The following is a 19,974-nucleotide window of genomic DNA, read 5'->3' as shown; positions in this document are numbered from 1 at the left end:
AGATAGTAAATAATCCACCTGGGATGCAGGAGACGGGGGTTTGATCCCTGGGTTGAGAAGATTTCCTAGAGAAGGGTATGGCTACCCACTCCAGTATTCTTGCCAGTATTCTTGCCTGGAGAATTCCATGGACAGAGGAGTCTGGGGGGCTACAGTCCATGGGGTCACAAAGAGTCAGATACGACTAAGTGACCAACACTTTCACTTTACTCCTGTTAGTCGCTCAGTTGTGCCCGACTCTTTGCGACCCCATGGACTGCAGCCCACCAGGCTCCTCTGTCCATGAGTGGGTTGTCATTTCCTTCTCCAGGGGATCTTCCCAACCCAGGGATTGAACTCTGGTCTCCTGCACTGCAGGCAGATTCTTTACCAACAGAGCTACAAGGGAAGTCCATTTACTCCTAACTAACCAATTCTTTATTTCTTATAAGAGGGGATTGGACTAACAATTATTTTTAAATCTCCCTGTTCAAATTATGGTGTGGTTTCTCTCTCTTGATTGGACCCAGACTGATACACTAAGTTTTGCCATAATTTGTTACGCAGCAACCAATAACCAACACAGCACACCCCATGTCACTGTCCACTGCCAGCTCTTTCATTACCATCAGCCAATTGTTATCATGTGCCTGCCCAGAGCAGGCTTTTCCTTCAAGGCTTTTATAAGCAGTCAGATAGGACCTACTGCAAAAAGAACAAAATTTATAAGACCCGAGCTTTAATTTGTCAAATGCCACATGAGAGACTCAGATGAGAAGTGCTGCTGGAAGCCCCCAAAAGCGGGGGCTTCTACTGTTGAAGAAAACTCTAGACTAGCACAGGTCATGGGGACACAGCCCATGCAGGGAATGCAGGAAGACAAGCCCTGTAGGCAGGGAGAAGTTTGCATCAAAACCTCAGGGGCAAGACTAAACATGACAGGATTAGGTCAGCTGTGACTTGTTTGCTCCAATTTGACTAGTGAAGAGTGTTGACATGCTTGGCTAGTGGCAGGCAGGATGAACAGATGCTGAAGGGCCTTAAATGCAAACCGAATTAATTTGGTGCTATTGTGTAGCAAAGGGCTCCAGTGACCAAACCTTCCAGGACAAAATCCTGTCTGCTTTTCACGTAGGTACACTTGTACTTGTCAGATCAGGTGACTTGGCTTTGGGGCTGAGAAAAGTTCACTTTGGTGGTGGGAAACCTCTCAAGGTTTTTGAGGAAGGTGCCATGTGGGGTTTTGATTTTTTTTTTTTTTTAATTTTTTGGCCATGCCACATCGCACGTGGGATCTTAGTTCCCTGACCAGGGATCAAACCCATGCCTCCTGCAGTGGAAGCACAGAGTCTTAACCACTGCACTGCCAGGTAAGTCCCGGTGTGGGATTCAAAGATTAGTTTGCAGTGTGTAGGGCTGGAGGATGGAGGACGGAAACAGGAAAATGACTTTCCAGAAGTCCTGCCGTGGGGGAGAGTAAAGCAGTGGGAATTGGAGCATGTGATGCGGAAGAGAATTTAAGGTGACTCCCCATACCTTGCTGGTGACATGGGAACATGGTGGAGCTGGCAGAGAGGTGGGTAGGATGATGTTGGCATTTGACAAGTTCCATTGGGGTGACTGTACTGTAGCCAAGTAGCAGGGAGGAGCAGCTAAGTCCTGAGCTCAGGCGAAAGAGGAGAGCTGGTGATTCAGACCTGGTAGTGACTGTTAACCCAGAGATGGTGATCAAACTTGGGGAGATGGTGACAAGGATGGTCCCTTAGTAAGACCTGGCTCTCTTGGTGGAAAAGTAGGTGGATAAAATGAAATCAATCTTGCATCAATGGTTGCTGAGCCTGGACGAGTGTCCACAAAGGTGTCTACTTTCCCACATGTTTTGCAAGTTTTCATAATAAAACATTAAAAAAAACCCTGGCTCTCTGATCAGCATATCCTAACCTATACCCATCCAACCACCATCCATCCACTCAAGTGATGGGGTCTTGGGTCAGGGAAACAGTGGGGACAAATTTGCTCGTAGTTCAGTCCTAAACTGGCCTCTAAAATCCAGAAGCATTGAGGTCTTTCTCAACTGCCACAGACTCTGGCTTAGAATCCATGGTCTCCTCTCACGGGGCTCAAGCCAAGGAATATGAAAGAAACAGTCCAGTAAAAATTAGGAGGTTCCAGTCCTATTTCTGCCCCAGACTAGTCATGTGACCTTGAGCAAGTCACTTTTCCTGCCCCTCCACCCCCGAGCTGACCTCTCAGGAGCATGTGGTAAGAAAAAGAAATAACCGTGGCCATGTTTAAGCCCTGAGATCTGGCAGCTGCTGCTCCTGTTGTGTAGCCCAGCCCATTCCGAGCAATCCAGTGCTACACTGTCTGCAGCGCCACAGTCTCTCTCACTGATTGGCCTCAGTCCCCAAACCCACTCTCTCCCTGAAACTCCCTGAAAGCATTGGCTCCACATTCAAATTTAAAAGCAGCAAGAGACGGGGAGGGATAAATTGGGAGATTGGGATTGGGACGTACACACACTACTATATATACAGTAGATAACTAATAACCTACTGTATAGCAGAGATCGCTACTCGGTACTCTGTAATGACCTACATGGGCATATGCACTCAAAAAATGGGCAGAAGACCTAAATAGACATTTCTCCAAAGAAGACATACAGTTGGCCAACAGGTACATGAAAAGATGTTCAACATTGCTAATTATTAGAGAAGTGCAAATCAAAACCACAATGAGATATCACCTCACACCAGTCAGAACGGCCATCATCAAAAAATCCACAAACAGTAAATGCTGGAGAGGGTGTGGAGATAAGGGAACCCTCGTGCACCGTTGGTGGGAATGTAAATTGGTATAGCCACCACGGAGAACAGTATGGAGGTTCCTTAAAAAAACTAAAAACAGTGCTACTATATGAGCCTGTAATTCCACTCCTGAGCATATATTGGGAGAAAAGCATGATCTGAAAGGATACATGCAACCCAGTGTTCATTGCAGCACTGTTTACAATAGCCAAGACATGGAAGCAACCTAAATGTCCATAGAGGAATGGATACAGATGTGGTACATATGTACAATGGAATATTACTCGGTCATTAAAAAGAATGAAATAATGCCATTTGCAGCAACATGGGCAGACCCAGAGAGTGTCATACTGAGTGGAGTAAGTCAGATAGAGGAGAAATATCATATGACATCACTTATATATGGAATATAAAAAGAAATGATACAAATGAACTTACTTACAAAACAGATTCACAGACTTCAAGAACAAGCTTATGGTTGCCAGGGGAAGGATGAGAGAAAGGGATAGTTAGGGATGCACATGTACACACTGCTGTATTGAAAATGGATAACCAACAAGGACCTACTGTATAGCACATGGAACTCTGCTCAGTGTTATGTGGCAGCCTGGATGGGAGGGGAGTCTGGGGGAGAATGGATACATGTATATGTATGGCTGAGTCCCTTTGCTGTTCACCTGAAACTGTCACAACACTGTTTGTTAATCAGCTATACCCCAATACAAAATAAAAAATTTTTAAAAGAGTAGGTAAATGTGTAACTGACTCACTTTGCTGTACAGCAGAAACTAATACAACACTATAGATCAACTATACACCAATAAAAATTATCACTCAAAAAAAAAAATACGGGACTCTTCTGGCTGTCCAGTTGTTAAGAGCCCACACATCCACTGCAGGGGGTGCAGGCTTAGATCCCACATGCTTCATGGTCTGGTCACAATAAATACATTTTAAAAAGCAGCAAGAGAAGGGAGTCTGTCCAACTAAACAGGGAAGTGGGAATGCGTTTGAGGAGATAAGTCCACACTTGGACAGGCAGTTATGCTGGCTAAAATCTCCACCCACCCCAGAAGGCCCAGGACAGACACAGTCCCCCAACCTCCTCTCCCACACTCATTCATTGGCTCTCTGTAATTTTATTCCCCGTTATTAAAGCAGGAATGACTGGGTGGGCAGGAAGGCCGGATTCCCACATCCTGGGGGCACTGCAGGCTGACTATGACTTTGCAGGCCTGGATCTGAACATCCTCCTCGGGGTGGATGACCAAGGCGAGCAGCCGGTCTGCCAGTCGTGAGTCATCCCCAAAGAGAGCTTCATGTAAAGATTGTTCGTTGTAATGCCACTTCACGGCGCGGTAGTGGGGTGAACTCCGGCCTTCACTCAACCGCTCTGCGAACACCAGGACCTCAAACAGCAGACTCCCAGGCTGCGTGGACTGGAACAGGTTCAGGAAGTTGCAGTGCACCTGTTAGCAGGATGCAGCAAGGAGTCAAGCCCAAGGCAAGTTCTAAAGTTCTTGCATCCTCCTATTGCCTCAGCTTCCCAATATACCTGAGTTTCAGATGCGACTGTGTACTATCTTTTGGTTTTTGATATCATTCTCTAACATAATTCCATTGTGGTCATAAAACATGAGTATTATGATAATATTGATTCAGGGAAGTTTGTTGAGCTTCCTTTTAAAACTAAGCATGTAGTTAATGTTTGTAAATATTTTGTATACTTGAGAAGAATATGCATGTACTAATTGTCGAGTGTTCTGGATATATCTAATGGCTTAAGCTTATTTGCGCTATTTGTAGCAAGTGTAACTTTACTAGTTTTAGATATTTTATATATTAATTGCTGAAACAATAGTTAAAACCTTCCAAATATTCCACTGTGGTGGTAAACATGTCCTTTTTTCTTTATAATTATTCAGTTGTTAAGAAGGAAATCCTGCTATTTGTGACAACATGGATGGACTCAGGGAACATTATGCTAAGTGAGATAAGCCAGACAGAGAAAGACAAATACTGCATTGTATCACTTACATGTGGAATATTTAAAAAAAAAAAAAAGTCAAACTCATATAAACAGTAGAAAAGTAGTTGCTGGGGGCTGGGGTAGGGTGTGGGAAAACAGAGAAAGGTTAGTAAAAGGGTACATGTGCTGTGCTTAGTCGTGTCTGACTCTTTGCAACCCCCGGCTCCTCTGTCCATGGGGATTCTCCAGGTAAAAACCTGGAGTGGGTTGCCATGCCCTCCTCCAGGAGATCTTCCCAACCCAGGGATCAAACCCAGGTCTCCCACATTGCAGGTGGATTCTTTACCATCTGAGCCACCAGGGAAGCCCAAAGGGTACATACTTTTAGCTAAAAGATGAAAAAGATCTGAAGATCTAATACAAAACATGGTGACTACAGTTGATATTAATAATACTGTACTATATAATTGAAATTAGCTAAGAGAATAGAACTTAAATGTCCTCGCCAAAAACAAACAAATATGTGAGGTGAGGGGATAGTTGCGTTAATTAATTAGATGGTAGGAATCTTTTCACAATGTTATAAGTAATTTTTCCCTATTGTTAAAATACCTAGACTAATTTGTGTCACCTGTGTTCCTGACTCTCAGAGTTCAGAACGTCCCTCAAAGGAAAATCTGATTCTATTAAGGGACAGGAGGGGGGTGGTTTGCAATATGTGTCTAGTGCAGGGGCAGAAAGAGTAACAAGATGATCTTGTCAGGGCTAAGTCTGTCTGAAGAACCCACGATTCCTCCTTTCCCAATATCTGAGTTAGCATCCGTCAGCCCGCCCCTCAGCTCCTTTCTCACCTGGCAGTTGAGAATATCATAGAGAAGGTCGTTCTTCTGTGCCAGGTTGCTCAGCAATCGTATGGCTTGCACCTGAACAAAGGAAAGGATCACACCTGAGAAGGCAGGTGGGCTTGAGCAGGGATGACACGAATCTCTGCTCTTCCCTCTAGGTTTGTGCCAGGGCCGGGCAGGGGTTGGGGCCTGGGCCCCCGTCTTCAGGCACCTGTGCCAGGATGTAGTCCGACTGCAGGATCTCCATCAGGGCAGGCATCACCCGTCGTAGCTGTGGATGCACAAAGTCAGGCAGCGGGAAGTTGTTGAGGAGTCTGAGGCCTGCAATGTGCAGCTCTGAGTCCCAGACGGTGGAGATCAGTTCCAGCACCCTGATGGAGTGTTCCTGGGGCAGGGCGGGGGCAGAAGAGAATGGTTTCCTGCTTTCACAGGATGACCCTCAACATCAGCCCACCCTCTGCCTTCACTCAGGACAACTGAGCCGACCCCACAGACAGTTCCCCACTTAAACTCTCCCCGTGGTTTGACCTAGTTGACTCCTCCCACCTCCTTGAAAATCTGTCTTCACTCGGCTTCTCTGTCACAAGCTTCTTTGCCCGGTTCTTCTGCCAACCTCCTCTTCTGTCGTCCTCCCTCCCTTAGTGACACGGTGCTAAAGACTCACAGACTCAGTGTTAAAGACTACCCATATGCTGATGCCTCCAAGTTCCTGTCTCCAGCCCAGACCTCTCCCTAAACTCCAGACTCATAGATGCAAGTGCCAATTCCACTTCTTTCCCAGAATCTTACTAAACCTCTGAGTTAACAGATTCCCATCCCCACACCTGCTCTCTCCACCACCCTTCCTGTCTCTGCTGTTGGTTACACCTGCCTTCCAGTTACTCAGACAAAAACTCCCTGGTCTTCCTTGACTTTCTTTCTCTCACACCCTTTTATAATCCTTCAGAAAATCCTGTTGGCTCTACCTTCAAAATCTACCAACAGTCAAGCCACTCCTCGCCATACCCCTGCCACCACCCTGTTCCAAGCCACCAGCATCTCTTCCCCCAGGTTTCTGCAATAGCTGCCTCCTCTCTGCTTGCAGCCCTGTCCCCTGCATCTATTCTCAGAACAGCACAAAGGCTGGACATTCACGCCTCTGCTCCAGGGTCGCTGGTTCCTTCAGGATAAAGGCTAAAATCCCTACAGTGGCTTACAAGATCATCCCCTGCTCCCCCCATTACTTCTTTGCCTCATCTATTCTCTCCTCTGCTCCCACAGTTTCCATCACAATGGCCTCAGCCATTCCCTGAAAACGCCGGGTACACACCTATCTTAGGGTTTTTGCACAGGCTGGTCCCTCTGCTTAGAATGGTCTCCCTCCGATACTCGATATTCGTAGCTCACTCTGACTCTTAGCTCCTTCAAGACTTTGCTACTTAATGTCACCTTCTCGGGGGGAGGGGGTCCCTTCCCTGACCACTGTCTCCTCTAAGATGAGAACCCCACTCCCATCCCTGCCTTCCTTATCTACCCCTTTTATATTTTTCCCTATACCACTGTCACATAGAACACACTTTTTGTTTTAAAATTTTTATTTCCAAATGATTATAAGCTCATTAGAAGTTGCAAAAACAGAGAGGTCCCAATGTGCCTTTCACCCAGTTTCCCTCCACAGATACATCTTAAATAATTACAGTATCAAAACCAGGGAAATGGTATTGGCACAATGTGTGTGTATAGTTCTGTGCCACTTTAGCACGTATGTAGATTCATGTAACCACCACCTCAGTCAACAAATTATTCCATCGGAATCACCACAGATCGCCCTTGTGGGTGAGCTGATTGCCACACTTACCCCTGCCCATCAAAACCAGCCCTCACCAGTGCGGGCCCCCAGTCTGTTTTCCACCTCTCTCATTTTGTCCATTTTGAGGTTATATAAACGGAAACATACTTTGTAATCTTCCAAAGCTGATGCTATCCACTCAGTATAATGCCCGTGGGATCCATCCAAGTTGTCATGTGTATCAGTAGCTCATTCCTTTTCGTTACTGAGTGATGTTCCATAGTACTAGATTACCAGTTTGCTTAGTCATTTATCTACTGAGAGCCGTTTTGGTTGTTTCCCATTTTTGACTGTTACAAATGGAGCTGCTGTGAACAGGTTTTTGTACAGATATGAGTGTGAGTGAACTCCAGGAGTTGGTGATGGACAGGGAGGCCTGGCGTGCTGTGATTCATGGGGTCGCAAAGAGTCGGACACGACTGAGCGACTGAACTGAAGTTTTTATTTCTCCAGGATAAACGCTCAAGAGTGCAACTGCTTGTTTGCGTGGTAAATGTAGAGCTTTTTGTTTTTACACTACCAAACTATTTTCCAGAGTGGCCGTTTTACCATTTTACATTCCCACCAGCAACATATGAGAGATTCAGTTTCTCTCCATCTTCACCAGCATTTGGTACTGTCACTAATTTTTTAGATTAGATCATCTAATAGGTATATAGTAATAGTTCATTGTGGTCTTAAATTTGCATTTCCCTAGTGTTTAGTTAAATGTTAAACATTTCTTCATGTGCTTATTTGCAGTTGTATATCTGCTTCAGTGATATATTTCCATATCTTGTGCCCATTTTCTAACTGAATTTTTTTAAATATTGAGTTTTCAGAGCTCTTATATAAACTAGATATAAGTCTTGTGTCAGATATGTGGTTTGCAACTATTTTCTTTCAATCTGTAGCTTATCTTTTCATCCTCTTAACAGGGTCTTTCACTAAAAAAATGTTTTTAATTTTGATGAAGTTCAATTTGTCATTTTTCTTTTATAGATTGTGCTTTGTTTTTTCTATGACCTCTTTATCAAGCCCAAGACCCCAAAGATTTTCTCTTTTGAAATTGCAGCATTACCCTGATGTCAGCCTTCTTTCCCACTCTTCCTGATTTTTCTCAATAGCATTTGCCCCCATGAAACACTATATGTTTCACTTATTTTTTTTTTTAAGATTTTGTTGATTTTTAGTTTTGGCTGCACTGGGTCTCTGTTGTTGCCTTCAGACTTAGTTGCTCCATGGGATATGGGATTTTCCGTACCAGGGATCGAACCTGTGTCCCAGGCATTACAAGGCAGACTCTTAACCACTGAACCACAAGGGAAGCCCTCATTTACTTGTGTATTGCCTGCTTTGCTTTCTGCTAGAATTTAAGTTCACTTGGGATAAAGTTCCTTCTTGTTCCATTCCCTGCTGTATCTCATATGCCTAGCACAGTGCCCAGGCATGAAGGAAGTGTTCAGTACACGTCTGTTGAATGAAAAAGGAGATCTTGGCTTCTGAGCTGCAGACGCTTGGGGCTTATTACCAAAGGCAGGTACCTTACAAGCTATACCTTTGCAAGTCACCTAAGAAGGACGCCAGAAGCCTGGAGTGGGAAGCACAGACTTCCCATTAGTACCCTGCTCCTTCCTGCCCTCATCCCTCGCTGACTGCTGAGATCTGAAGGGCAGGTAGGAGTTAGCAAATCTGGGGTGGGCTTTCAGGCGGCAGAACATCAGGTGCAAAAGCTGGGAGGGGAGAGAGCTTGAAACAGTGTGAACAGCTGGGGTGTGGGCAGGGAGGTGGAGCTGGTTGTACACATTAAATTTTTTTTTGTATTTTTATTTGGCCGCGCTGGGTCGTAGTTGTGGCATGCAGGATCTCTAGGTGCAGCATGTGGGATCTAGTTCCTTGACCAGGAGTCAAATCTGGGTCCCCAGGATTGGGAGCGCTGAGTCTTAGCCACTGGACCACCAGGGAAGTCCCTGGTCATATGTTTTCTGATGAGAGCCTTGAGGAAGACCCAGCAGGGAACTGATGCCATCAGATCTCTCTCAAGAGGGTGGTCTGGCTCAGGGAACAGGGGTGAGCTCCATTTGGAAGTTGGGTCAGAGGGTCTCCAGACTAAGTGGAGCAGCTGGCCATGGGTCTGGAGGTCATGGGAGCCTGCAGGCTTTAGACAGAGACACAGGAGAGCACATCCAGGTGGAAACAGGCTAGGGAGTGGCCGCTTTCACCCAGAGTTAGGTCCTCAGGATACAGACCCTGGGGGAAGAAAGGGACAGTGGTGCCCACACCACTTGCATCGGAATCTCCTGAGGGGCTTATGAAAAACAAAGCTTCCCTGTTGAACTGGTTCTCTGGCTATAATGCCCTGAAATCTTCATTTTTAATCAACTTTCTTGGCAATTCTGATATGCATGAGAATCACAGCCTTAGGGCAACTGAGAGGGCTGAGAGATGAAGTAGAAGCAGCCAGCAAGTGGAGACTTCATAACTTTTTTTTTCCTCCAAAGAAAGTCTGATGCAAAAAATTTAAAATGTGAAAAGACCAAGTGCTAGGGAAAAAATGATGCAACAGAAACACTCATGCGGGGCTGGTGGAAGGTGTAAACTGGTTCAGCCCTTCTCAAAAAGTTGGGCGTGCCTTTCACCTGACCATCCCACAACTGCATACATGCCCTAGAGAAAGTCTCCCATGTCCCAAGGGTGATGCATATGCGAATGCTCAGGGCACCATATGCAAATGACTCAAATACCTACCCATGAGCAATTGCATAAATAAAATTGCAGGATAGTCATGAACTAGAATACTACACAACAGTGAAAAAGAAACAGAGCAGTCCCTATCAATAAGGAAGAATCTTTCAATGTCGGAGGGAAAAGACAAACCACAGAAAGAAAACTGCAGACTTTCAGATATATGAAGGATAAAAACATTCCAATTATATTTTCCTATTTTTGCCTGCTGCTGTGGCCTGCTAGAAAATGATAACATGCATACATGATAAAACTACAAAGAAAATCAAGAAATTGAAACAAAATGCAGAGGAATGATTGCCTCTGGTGGGGGAAGAGGCTGGTATTAGATGCATCCAGGGGCATCTAGCCAATTGGTCATGTTCTATTTCTTAGCCTGAGTTCTGATTATTAGCCTGTGTTCTGTTTTTGTTTTAAATATTTATTATTGATTTATTTGGCTGTGGCTGGCACAGGGATCTTTAGTTGCAGCATGTGGGATCTGGTTCCCTGATCAGGGATCGAACCTAGGCTCCCTGCATTGGGAATGTGGAGTCTCAGCCACTGGACCACAAGGGAAATTCTGGTGTTTTATTGTTATCAAACATGCATAAAAGGTTCACATGTTTTGAATATTTTAGGTATTTTTAAGTAAAATATTTTGGGAGAGATCATTTACTAGAGAGAGATTAGAGGTCACTCCAGTACTCTTGCCTAGAAAATCCCATGGATGGAGGAGCCTGGTAGGCTGCAGTCCATGGGGTCACTAAAAGTCGGACATGAGAGCGACTTCACTTTCACTTTCATGCATTGGAGAAGGAAATGGCAACCCACTCCAGTGTTCTTGCCTGGAGAATCCCAGGGACGGGGGAGCCTGGTGGGCTGCCGTCTATGGGGTCGCACAGAGTCAGACACGACTGAAGCGACTTAGCAGCAGCAGCAGCAGAGGTCAAGGAAGATGTTTTCTCGTTTTGCCTTTTAAGATGGAAAGAACAGAGCTTGTTGAATCTAATGGGAAGGAGCCAGGGGAGGTTATACAAGACAGTTTAATCAAGGAGGGGCCCTCAGGGGAGGGGGCTCGATGCAGGACTGAGGCTATCATCGAACACAGGCAGGGAGAAAGCCTTTCTTCCATGGCACCAGCAGGAAAGGATGAGGAACAGGTAAGCCTGCAGGCCTGGCATCAGGAAGCTGGGGATGCTGACATTTGCTGGCTTCTGTTTTCTTTGCATCGTAGTACTGAAAACATTAGTGGGCCAGCCGCCAGCCTCAGACCAGCACAGCATGGGGTGTGGTCTGACAATATATCTGGGTTTTGTTTCTGACTGCAGGCACAAGGTTCCTAAAATCCTTGCAATTTCCTGCTAGGAGTGCTTTTGGTTTTTATAATGAGCCTATTTCTATCGCCTCTGAATTTATGCTAATGAGGTAACTCTAAGCAGATCCCTAGATTCCTGCTGGATGAGGCCAGAAAGACTCAGCTAAGGTTAGGGGGCTAGAACGTTCACTCCCATACCTGACCTCTGGGGAGAAGGGTGGGGCTACAGACTGAGTTCAGTCACCAACGGCTAATAATTAATCAATTATGCCTACATAATAAAGCCTCCATAAATACCTCTGCATGACAGGGTTTGGAGAACCTTGGGTTGGTGAATATATCGAGGTGGTAGGAGGGTGGCAGGCCTGAAGAAGGCATGGAAGCTCTTCCCCTACATTCTGCCCTTGTACCTCTTCCATTTGGCCGCTCCTCAGTTGTTCTTTTCTCCCCCCTTGGCTCTGAAGTGTGTGGCATGTGGGATCTTAGTTCACCAACCAGGGATCGAACCTGTACTCCCTGCATTGGGAGCACGGAATCTTAACCACTGAACCACCAGGGAAGTCCCTCCTCAGTTGTATCTTTTATAATTAACAGTAAAACATTTTCCTGCCTTCTGTGACTCTTCATAGTGAATCATCAAGTCTGAGGAGAGAGGTCATGGGAACTTCCAACTTTATAGCTGGTCGGTCAGCAGTGGGAGACGGTCCTATGGGACTCAGCCTTCAGTGGTGGGGTCTGTACTAACCCCAGGGAGACATGTCAGAACTGAACTATAGGACACCCAGCTGGTGTCAAGAGAGTTGGCAAGTGTCAGAAAGAACCTCGGGGGTTTCTGTTTGGGGTTCAGAGATTCTCCAAGGGACTGAATTCAGTTTTATCCTGGGATTCAAAGACTTTTCTGCCCCTATTGGGAAATTGACCACCATTTTCCCACCAATTTCCAAGGAAAAACATATTTCTGGGTTACAAACTCAGACCCAAATAGACTTCTGGAACATGACCATTCATCCTGGGCCCACTAAAGGGCCCACGGCCTACGGATACCCCGCGGGCTCTGCCCCACCTTGATTGCTAGGCTCACCTGGATTTTGAGCCGGAATTTTCTGATGCCAGAGAAAGCTTTAAGTGTGTTCAGGGCTTGGATTTTGACACTGTTGTCCTTCTCATCCAGCATGGAGCCCACCAACGTGATGTCATCGTTAGTACAAGCAGAGGCCTAGAGTGTGCCAGGAGAGATGGAAGAGGCGGGAGAAGCGGGTGTCCTGGTTCCCCCCACACACACCCTGTCACCAAGACCCCTCAACACAAGCCCTCCCACCATCAGAGAGACAGGTCCCAGGACACCGTCTGGCTAGTCAGGGCGTTGGGGGGGTACACATGCTGGTAGCCCCCAGGGGCCAGGCTGATGGGGAGGGGTCTCCTGCCTCCCTTCCCTCACCTCAGACTCCAGCAAGTATACACAGCGCGTGATGCTGTGTAGGATCATGCTCTTGGTGTACGCATCCTGCTTGCACTCCAGAGAGTTGAGGAGCCTCCGGAGCTCACCTGAGTCCCGCCCGTGTCGCTCTCGCTCGATTGCCAGGCCTAGACAGCCACCCCAACCGGTTCAGGCTGTGGACTCAGAGGTGATGAAAGAAGGGGATTGGGAAGCGGGGCAGAGGGACCTGGGAGACAAGGCTGCCTTGCCTTTTCTGAAGAGAAGACTTTCTGCCATACACAGGACCACCATGTGCAGTTGATCAGGGTGTGCACTGCACAAGGGCACCACATCTAATGCTGCATCATTCACATCATAAACAAAAACGTTTTGTACGTTTATCATAACAAATTTCTGGCATATGGCAGTCATACAGTGTTTCATCATAACTGCTATGAAAGTGAAAGAAAGTCACTCAGTCATGTCCGACTCTTTGCGACCCCATGGACTGCAGCCTACTAGGATCTTCTGTCCATGGGACTCTCCAGGCAAGAATACTGGAGTGGGTTGCCATTTCCTTCTCCAGGAGATCTTCCTGACCCAGGGATTGAACCCTGGGTCTCCTGCATTGTAGGCAGACGCTTTACCATCTGAGCCACCAGGGAAGTCCATAACTGGTATATAGCAATGATATTCCAACAGGTGGCAACACAAAGTCTTGCAGAAAGGGTTTCTTTCTCAACTTTGCACTGAGTGGTCATAGAGATTAGTGGAGGCTCTGGGCACATAGGTCCCCATTTTCCCTTGGGGAGAACTGCTGATACCAAGTTTCTATCCATCCTAGATGCCAGAGTGAATGTAGAATTTAGGAACCTGCCAGATGACTCCTGAGGATGCACCTGAGCACCATCCACTACCTGGGGACCCTGCTCCAGCATCTCTAGAATGGGTCTGGGGAAGATGGAGGCGAGAAAGAGGCATGAGAGAGGAATGTGGAGGAGTCCCCTTGGGCCCCTCAGAGACCTGGGGAATAGGTACCTCCTGGGGCCGAGCCCTCTCCCCAGGGCGGGGACACTCACGGGCGATGCAGATGGGTGAGGCGGAGCAGAAGGGCGGCTGACATTTTATGCCGGCCTTGATGGCCTTGTAGAGGAGGTAGACAGCCCCGGCGCCTGTGGCCAGGCTCACCACACCTTTGCGGATGTCCATTTGCCCCAGGCGCTGGTGGCTGCAGGACATGCCTGAGGCACCCAACGAAGGCCTTCCGGAACCAGAACTCCAGCAGGGCCAGGAACCAGGGCACCAGAATCAGAACATGGGCAACAAAGGGAACTGGGGAAGTAGGACGGAGGGTGGCGGTCTGGGAACAGGGCAGCCAGGGAGCTTCGGAGGCTGCAGGAAATCAAATTCAAGACTCCAGGGAAACAGATGATCTGGGGCAGGAAGGTCCTTCACAGCCCCCATTTTTAGGGGACCAGGTTGGTGGGGCCCCAGCAGCCAGCTCCAGAGGCTTCCTTTCCTCCATTAGAGGGCAAAGTGAAAAGTGAAAGTGAAGTCGCTCAGTCGTGTCCAACTGTTTGCAACCCCATGGACTGTACCTGCCAGGCTCCTCCATCCATGGGATTTTCCAGGCAAGATTACTGGAGTGGGTTGCCATTTCCTTCTCCAGGGGATCTTCCCAACCCAGGGATTGAACCCTGGGTCTCCCGCACTGTAGGCAGACGCCTTACCATCTGAGCCACAAGGGGGCTTCACCATTAGAGGGCAGCAGAGGTCCAATTTCTGGAAGTTTGCTGTGGGGGTCGGGCGGGGTTGGGGGTGTCCGGGGTCTTGGGATGTGGCCCCTGGCAGCCCTGTTCCCTCACTTGCCTGGCCCTCCCATCTTTGATCTTTTTGCCATGGTTCCGCTTCTGGGCCTGAAGTGTTTCTGTAGGCAAAGGCCCCCCTTTCCATTGGAGGATGAAAAGATGACGAGCATCTTACAAAGTTTTCCAGAGTCTCAAGGCAAATCCATTATCTTCCAGCATCCACGTGTTCCCCTCAGTGTTGACCAAAAGCTCATAAGGGCAGTTGTCTCTGCATCTCCAACATCCACCAGTCCTGCACAAGTTATAACTTCTGTTATTCCTTGAGGATGGGAGGACAGAACGTCAGAGAATCTGAATACGGGGATGCCAGGCCCACTTAACCAGTGTGTCTCTGGAGGAGAAGGGGCCCTTGCCTTGATCATTTGTAACCTGAGAGGACCCAGATTTAGCATTCTAAAACTCCAGGGTTAAAACCTGGGGGGTCTGTGCCATTAAACCTTGGAGGCCTGAATCTGGGAGTATCGCACCTCATCCCCCCACCAACATACACACACAGGGTTGGATGGGGCTGGAGGCCTCTGGAAAATGCCACCACCCTGGAGGAGGAGAACCCAGCTTTGGAAGCCTCAGTCTCCACCACCTCCACCACCACAATGGGGCAGATGAAACCAGACCCTTCTCTCCTCCTTCTCCCCCAACCCCCAGCATCCCCACAGCCTCTGGCCTCACCTTCTGGTGCAGAACAGGGAGGAGTCCAAGCCAGGCGCAGGCCCAGAGTCAGCCCTGAGCAGGGCTTCTCCTGCCTGGCCTTGAGCCTCCTGTTGGAAGGCCTGGGGCCCTGGGCTGCTGCATCTGGGCTTGCAGGAGGCGTGGAAACACATCACCAAGGATGCTACAGCAGCCAGCCAGGTCTGTCCACTCAGAGCCTTCATCCACATCACCCCAGGCTGCAGGCAACACTCCCAGGGAAGCCGTTCTTTTCCACCCTCGGCCCTCCTCGGCCCTCCTCAAGGGTCATTCCTGGCCCTCTACACAGCCCCAAGGTGGGTGTATAGCCAGTCCATTCAAGATGGCTGTTCTCTTGCTCTTTGTACTTCCCTTGCTCTATCTGTCCCTTCTTTAAAAAAAAAAAAAAAAACAACTTGGTCGCGCCAGGTCTTTTGTTGCGGTACAAAGGATCTTCCATCTTCGTTGCAGCATGAGAACTCTTAGTTGTGGCTTGTGAGATTGAACCCCGGGCCCCCTGCATTAGAAGCTCAGAGTTTCAGCCACTGGACAACTGGGGAAGTCCCTTGACCAGTCCCGATTTTGCCTGCATCCTACTCACATGACCAGGTTTGCCCCCTGCCCCAGCTAATGGCTGATCTCACCCCTGCTCTACTTACTAATTTATTAAAGGAAACATCTGCCTTCATGATGGTTCTTAACTGAGGGGCTGTGAAGGCCATGCCCCAGCTGGTTTCCTTGGTAACTGACGAGCCAACCAGACCTCAAATCCCCCTACAAATAGTAGTCTCCTCCTACCCCGAGTGGGGAAGGCTGCTGCTATGGCCTGCCAGCTATAATCCACGGGTTGTTGTTCCAGGACCTTTTGCTTAAGACCAGCACCAACACCCTCCCCAAAACTCTGGTCCAAAAAACCACTGAGGTCTCCATCATTGTCTCCAGACTCTTTTCTTTGGTCTTGAGGTAGGGCAACCACAAGGCTTTCGGGACTGCGGGGTGCAGCCCAACGACTGGTCAGCCAGCCGGGAGGCCAAAGAAACACCCAAGATGTCGAGAAGTCAAGGATGGGGAACAAAAGGTCGCAGGCATGATCTCGAGGTGGCTGTTCACCAGCAGGTGGGGCCCTGTGGCAGCTGACTGCCATGAGAGAGGTCTTTCTCTTCCACTAAATTGATTCTCTTCCACTCTGGTAACCTCGGAGCCTCTGTTTTCAGTTTAAAAGCAGCAGCCCTACACTTATAGCTCATCTGACTGCACGAGGATGGCTGGTGAATACAGACAAAATGCAAAGAAGTGGATGGTCTACAGAGGACAAGCATACCTCCAACCTCTCACCACTAAACAGTTACAGACGCAGACTTTAGGGGATCTTAATTCAGGGACAGGCTTGTGAATTGGACGTGGCTGAAAAGTCTAGCTGTGGCCTGTGGCAACAACAAAATAAAGAGTACCCCTGGGCTTCTGGTCCCAGCTGTGGAAGGGGGCAGAGCAATGACACAGACCGCGAAGGGACAACAGCCACGTGCAGCTTACACTGCCAAAGGCTTGCCTGAGTCTAGCAATGCAAAACCCACTACTTGGGGTCTAGGATAGCTGTGTGTCAAATACAGGACCCCCACAGACATCGATAATGACCAAAGACTCCACTTAACCAGCCACGAAGTTCAGGAATGGGCTGATAAAAATGACACACACTGGCCTTTCCACTTGCCTTACGGACACCCCTCCCCTCACTTCGACCAGGCTAATGGAAAGGATGAAAGAACAACTTAACTGAAAGGGAAACCTGTTCTTTCCACGGGTGGACCAGAGGCTAACTTAAGCTCTAAGAACTCAAACTGAACATCCCAGGGGCAATCAGCCCAGGGCTATGTTAACCCAGAAGTGACTAGTCAATACCGTCTGCCACAAGTGACTAGTCAATACCGTCTGAGCCTAACTGTTGACTGCCTAAGGACGAATGCCAACTATCCAGAAAACTTACTTCTGCTCTCACCACAGGATCTTACCCCCAGAGGAACACATTATCAAATGACCCGGGGACCGGCAGTTAAGTCCCTGGTGGTTTGGGTTTGCTGCCTCATGGGGAGTAGGATTGGCAAGGGAATTACAGATTTCACCTGGATTTATACTAGATCCGCCTAAGACTACTAAAGTTAATTAATCCAGCTCCTAACAGAGAAAAAGTGCCATTATACCCTGTGGGCTGTTATACCACCCACCCATCTTCAGCATTATGAATGTCTTTGTTGCTGTCCTAGGATCTTTTTTTGGTCTCAAGGTTGGGCAACTCTGAGGCTTACAGGTCTGTGGGGTGCAGCCCACCAGTGGATGACTACACGGACTCCCCGCAGTGAAAGGTGACAGAAGCCGCTGGAGGCCCCCTCCCTCCACTGCCATGAGACCACCTATCAGGCTCCATGAACTTTGGGCAAGAAATGGCTGCCTGATGCAACTGTTCTAGGTCCCGACTCCCCTGGTGGATCCGAGGAGAGGTCCTTCAGAACAAAGTTCCAGCCCTCTTCTAAGGAGGACCCAGGGCTACTGGCCTCCTCAGTCTGTGGAGCTGACCCCATGACCCTCACATCCTAAACAAATGCAGTGCTCACCTGCTCTTTAAAGCTCTCCAAAGATGCAGAGTTCTTTATTGGCTCTAAGCTAATTCCTTCCTGCTATATCTAAGCCTATTTCTTTTTTTTTGGTTCTGCTCTCAAATGATTCAAAGGGATCAGAAGCAGAGGCAGCCGCCCCACTGTATGTTTTTGCTAATCCACAGCACGATATAGAAGAAAAAAAAAAAAGAATGTGTATTTGTTGGTGGGAAGTCAAGGACTGTTCTTTCTTGGGAGTAACTGCTTTTGATTCAGATGATGTTTGTCTTCTTTTGAGGAGAATTAAAATACATTTGCTTTTGTGAAATGATGGTGACAACACATGACAGTGAATGTTCTTGGGGAACATAAATGAAGGCTGCAGCTCTCAGTGAGAACTTGGGTTTTGGTTCTTTTCCCCTGTCAAATCCCCAAGTCTGGAATACTGGCTAGAGAGAAGTCTGAGACGCCATATACACACACAGCCAACCCCAAGTTTCTTACCTGCCCTCACCAAGGCAAAAGGACACAGGCTGCCCTAGCACACTTCTCGGCCATCTGCACCAGCTTTCCACCTTGAAGGCTGATGATGTTCCCATCACGTTGTTGTTGAGTAGCTCAGTCATGTCTGACTCTTTGCAACCCCATGGACGGCAGTACGCCAGGCTTCCCTGTCCTTTACCATCTCTGGAAGCTTGCTCAAACTCATGTCCATTAAGTCAGTGATACCATCCAACCATCTCATCCTCTGCTGTCCTCTTCTCCTCCTGCCTTCTATCTTTCCCAGCATCAGGGTCTTTTCTTCAAATCAGGTGACCGAATTTACTGGAGCTTCAGCATCAGTCCTTCCAATGAATATTCAGGGCTGATTTCCCAACATGTTAGCTGCAATTTATTTAGTGAGTGTGGGTTCAACCCAGACTTCCTGCTCAGTTACTGAGTTAGCTTTGTAATCTTTTTGTGCCTCATTTCCCCCACCTATAAAATGGATAAAATAGTAATACCTACTTCTTGGGTTTACCAGAACAGTGCTCAGCACACAGAGCTCACCAAATGTGACTAATTTCGATTATAAGCAGGTTTTCCCTTGGACAAAAATGTCAGGGGTGGGAAGGAAGTGAGCACACAGACGGTTGGCCTCTATGAGGCCTGAAACGTGCATTATTCAGCCCCTTCCTTATCCTCTATCCCTCCCACTCTGGTCGTCTTCAGGCTAATCAATCTCAACTCCTGTAACCCATTTACTTTGACAGTTTTGGAGTCCTCCTTGAACCCTTCAACCCCACCTGGAGAGCTAGGGGCACCCAGCTCATTGCCCTGGGCTACTCAGTTCCTAAAAACCACCCTTCCACTTGTAAAACCCTAAGACTACCTGCTTACTCTATCACGACTCGAGTCATGGGTGTTTCAGCCTAGTTAACTCGAGGAGACTGACACGCTATTGGGGACCTGCTGTGCAAGTAGGCCATTAAGAAGTGTGACCCAGCGGTGGTCCCGCACCCTCATGCCCAGGAGACACTAAGGGGAAATCAGCTTACTCTCTAATGAAAAGCGCTTTGGAGTCCTTCGACCTTCGGTTTGGGCAAGTTCCATAATCTGAGTCTCAGTTTCCTCCTCCGGAAGATGGGTCTATCAATACCCGCCTACTACACGGAAGCGCGCCATCAGAACTGAACGCGACGCTGTACGCCCGTGACTCCGGGTGAACTGGGGAAGCTCTGCACGTGCGAGCTGCCCCCGCAGAGAGCGGAGAGGTGCACGTCTGGGGACAGCCCGCGCCCTGACGTGGACCCCGAGCGCTGCGAGACCGTGCGTCCAAGCTCGCGCAAACCCCGGGCCGGGGACCCGGCTGGCGGGCCTCTAGAGTAGCTCGTGACGCCGGCGCAGGCGTGGGGACGAGGGGAAAAGGCGGCGAAAAGCCGGGGAAGCGAAGGGGGCGGCGCCCCCCGCAGAAGGAGGAGCGGGCGTGGGGCGGAGGCCGAG

The 19,974-nt window shown here is 48.3% G+C and overlaps 1 protein-coding gene across 3 annotated transcripts; it reads right to left on the bottom strand.

Moving 5' to 3' along the window:
- Positions 1 to 3,918: 3,918 nt before the first annotated feature.
- On the bottom strand, positions 3,919 to 19,597 carry ARMC12 (armadillo repeat containing 12). 3 transcript variants are annotated; one of them, XM_088831032.1, is made up of 7 exons: positions 15,404 to 19,597; positions 13,946 to 14,993; positions 12,888 to 13,033; positions 12,531 to 12,665; positions 5,812 to 5,985; positions 5,607 to 5,678; positions 3,919 to 4,255 (listed from the first exon to the last, which is right to left on the bottom strand). In XM_088831032.1, the coding sequence occupies exons 2-7, from the start codon at positions 14,103 to 14,105 to the stop codon at positions 3,926 to 3,928; spliced, it is 1,017 nt and encodes a 338-aa protein (XP_088687158.1). In that variant the 5' UTR covers positions 14,106 to 14,993; positions 15,404 to 19,597; the 3' UTR covers positions 3,919 to 3,925. The 3 variants fall into 3 exon arrangements, with proteins under 3 accessions (XP_088687158.1, XP_088687157.1, XP_055262811.2); XM_088831031.1 differs by having other exon boundaries at positions 13,946 to 14,966; XM_055406836.2 differs by having other exon boundaries at positions 13,946 to 14,966; positions 18,496 to 19,597.
- Positions 19,598 to 19,974: the final 377 nt, after the last annotated feature.

The sequence above is a fragment of the Moschus berezovskii genome, chromosome 23 (assembly GCF_049115385.1).
Source record: "Moschus berezovskii isolate FMDL1 chromosome 23, NW_MosBer_1.0, whole genome shotgun sequence".
NCBI lineage: Eukaryota > Metazoa > Chordata > Mammalia > Artiodactyla > Moschidae > Moschus > Moschus berezovskii.
The sequence above is the reverse complement of the archived record's forward strand: the minus strand, read 5'-3'. Positions and strand labels throughout refer to the sequence as shown.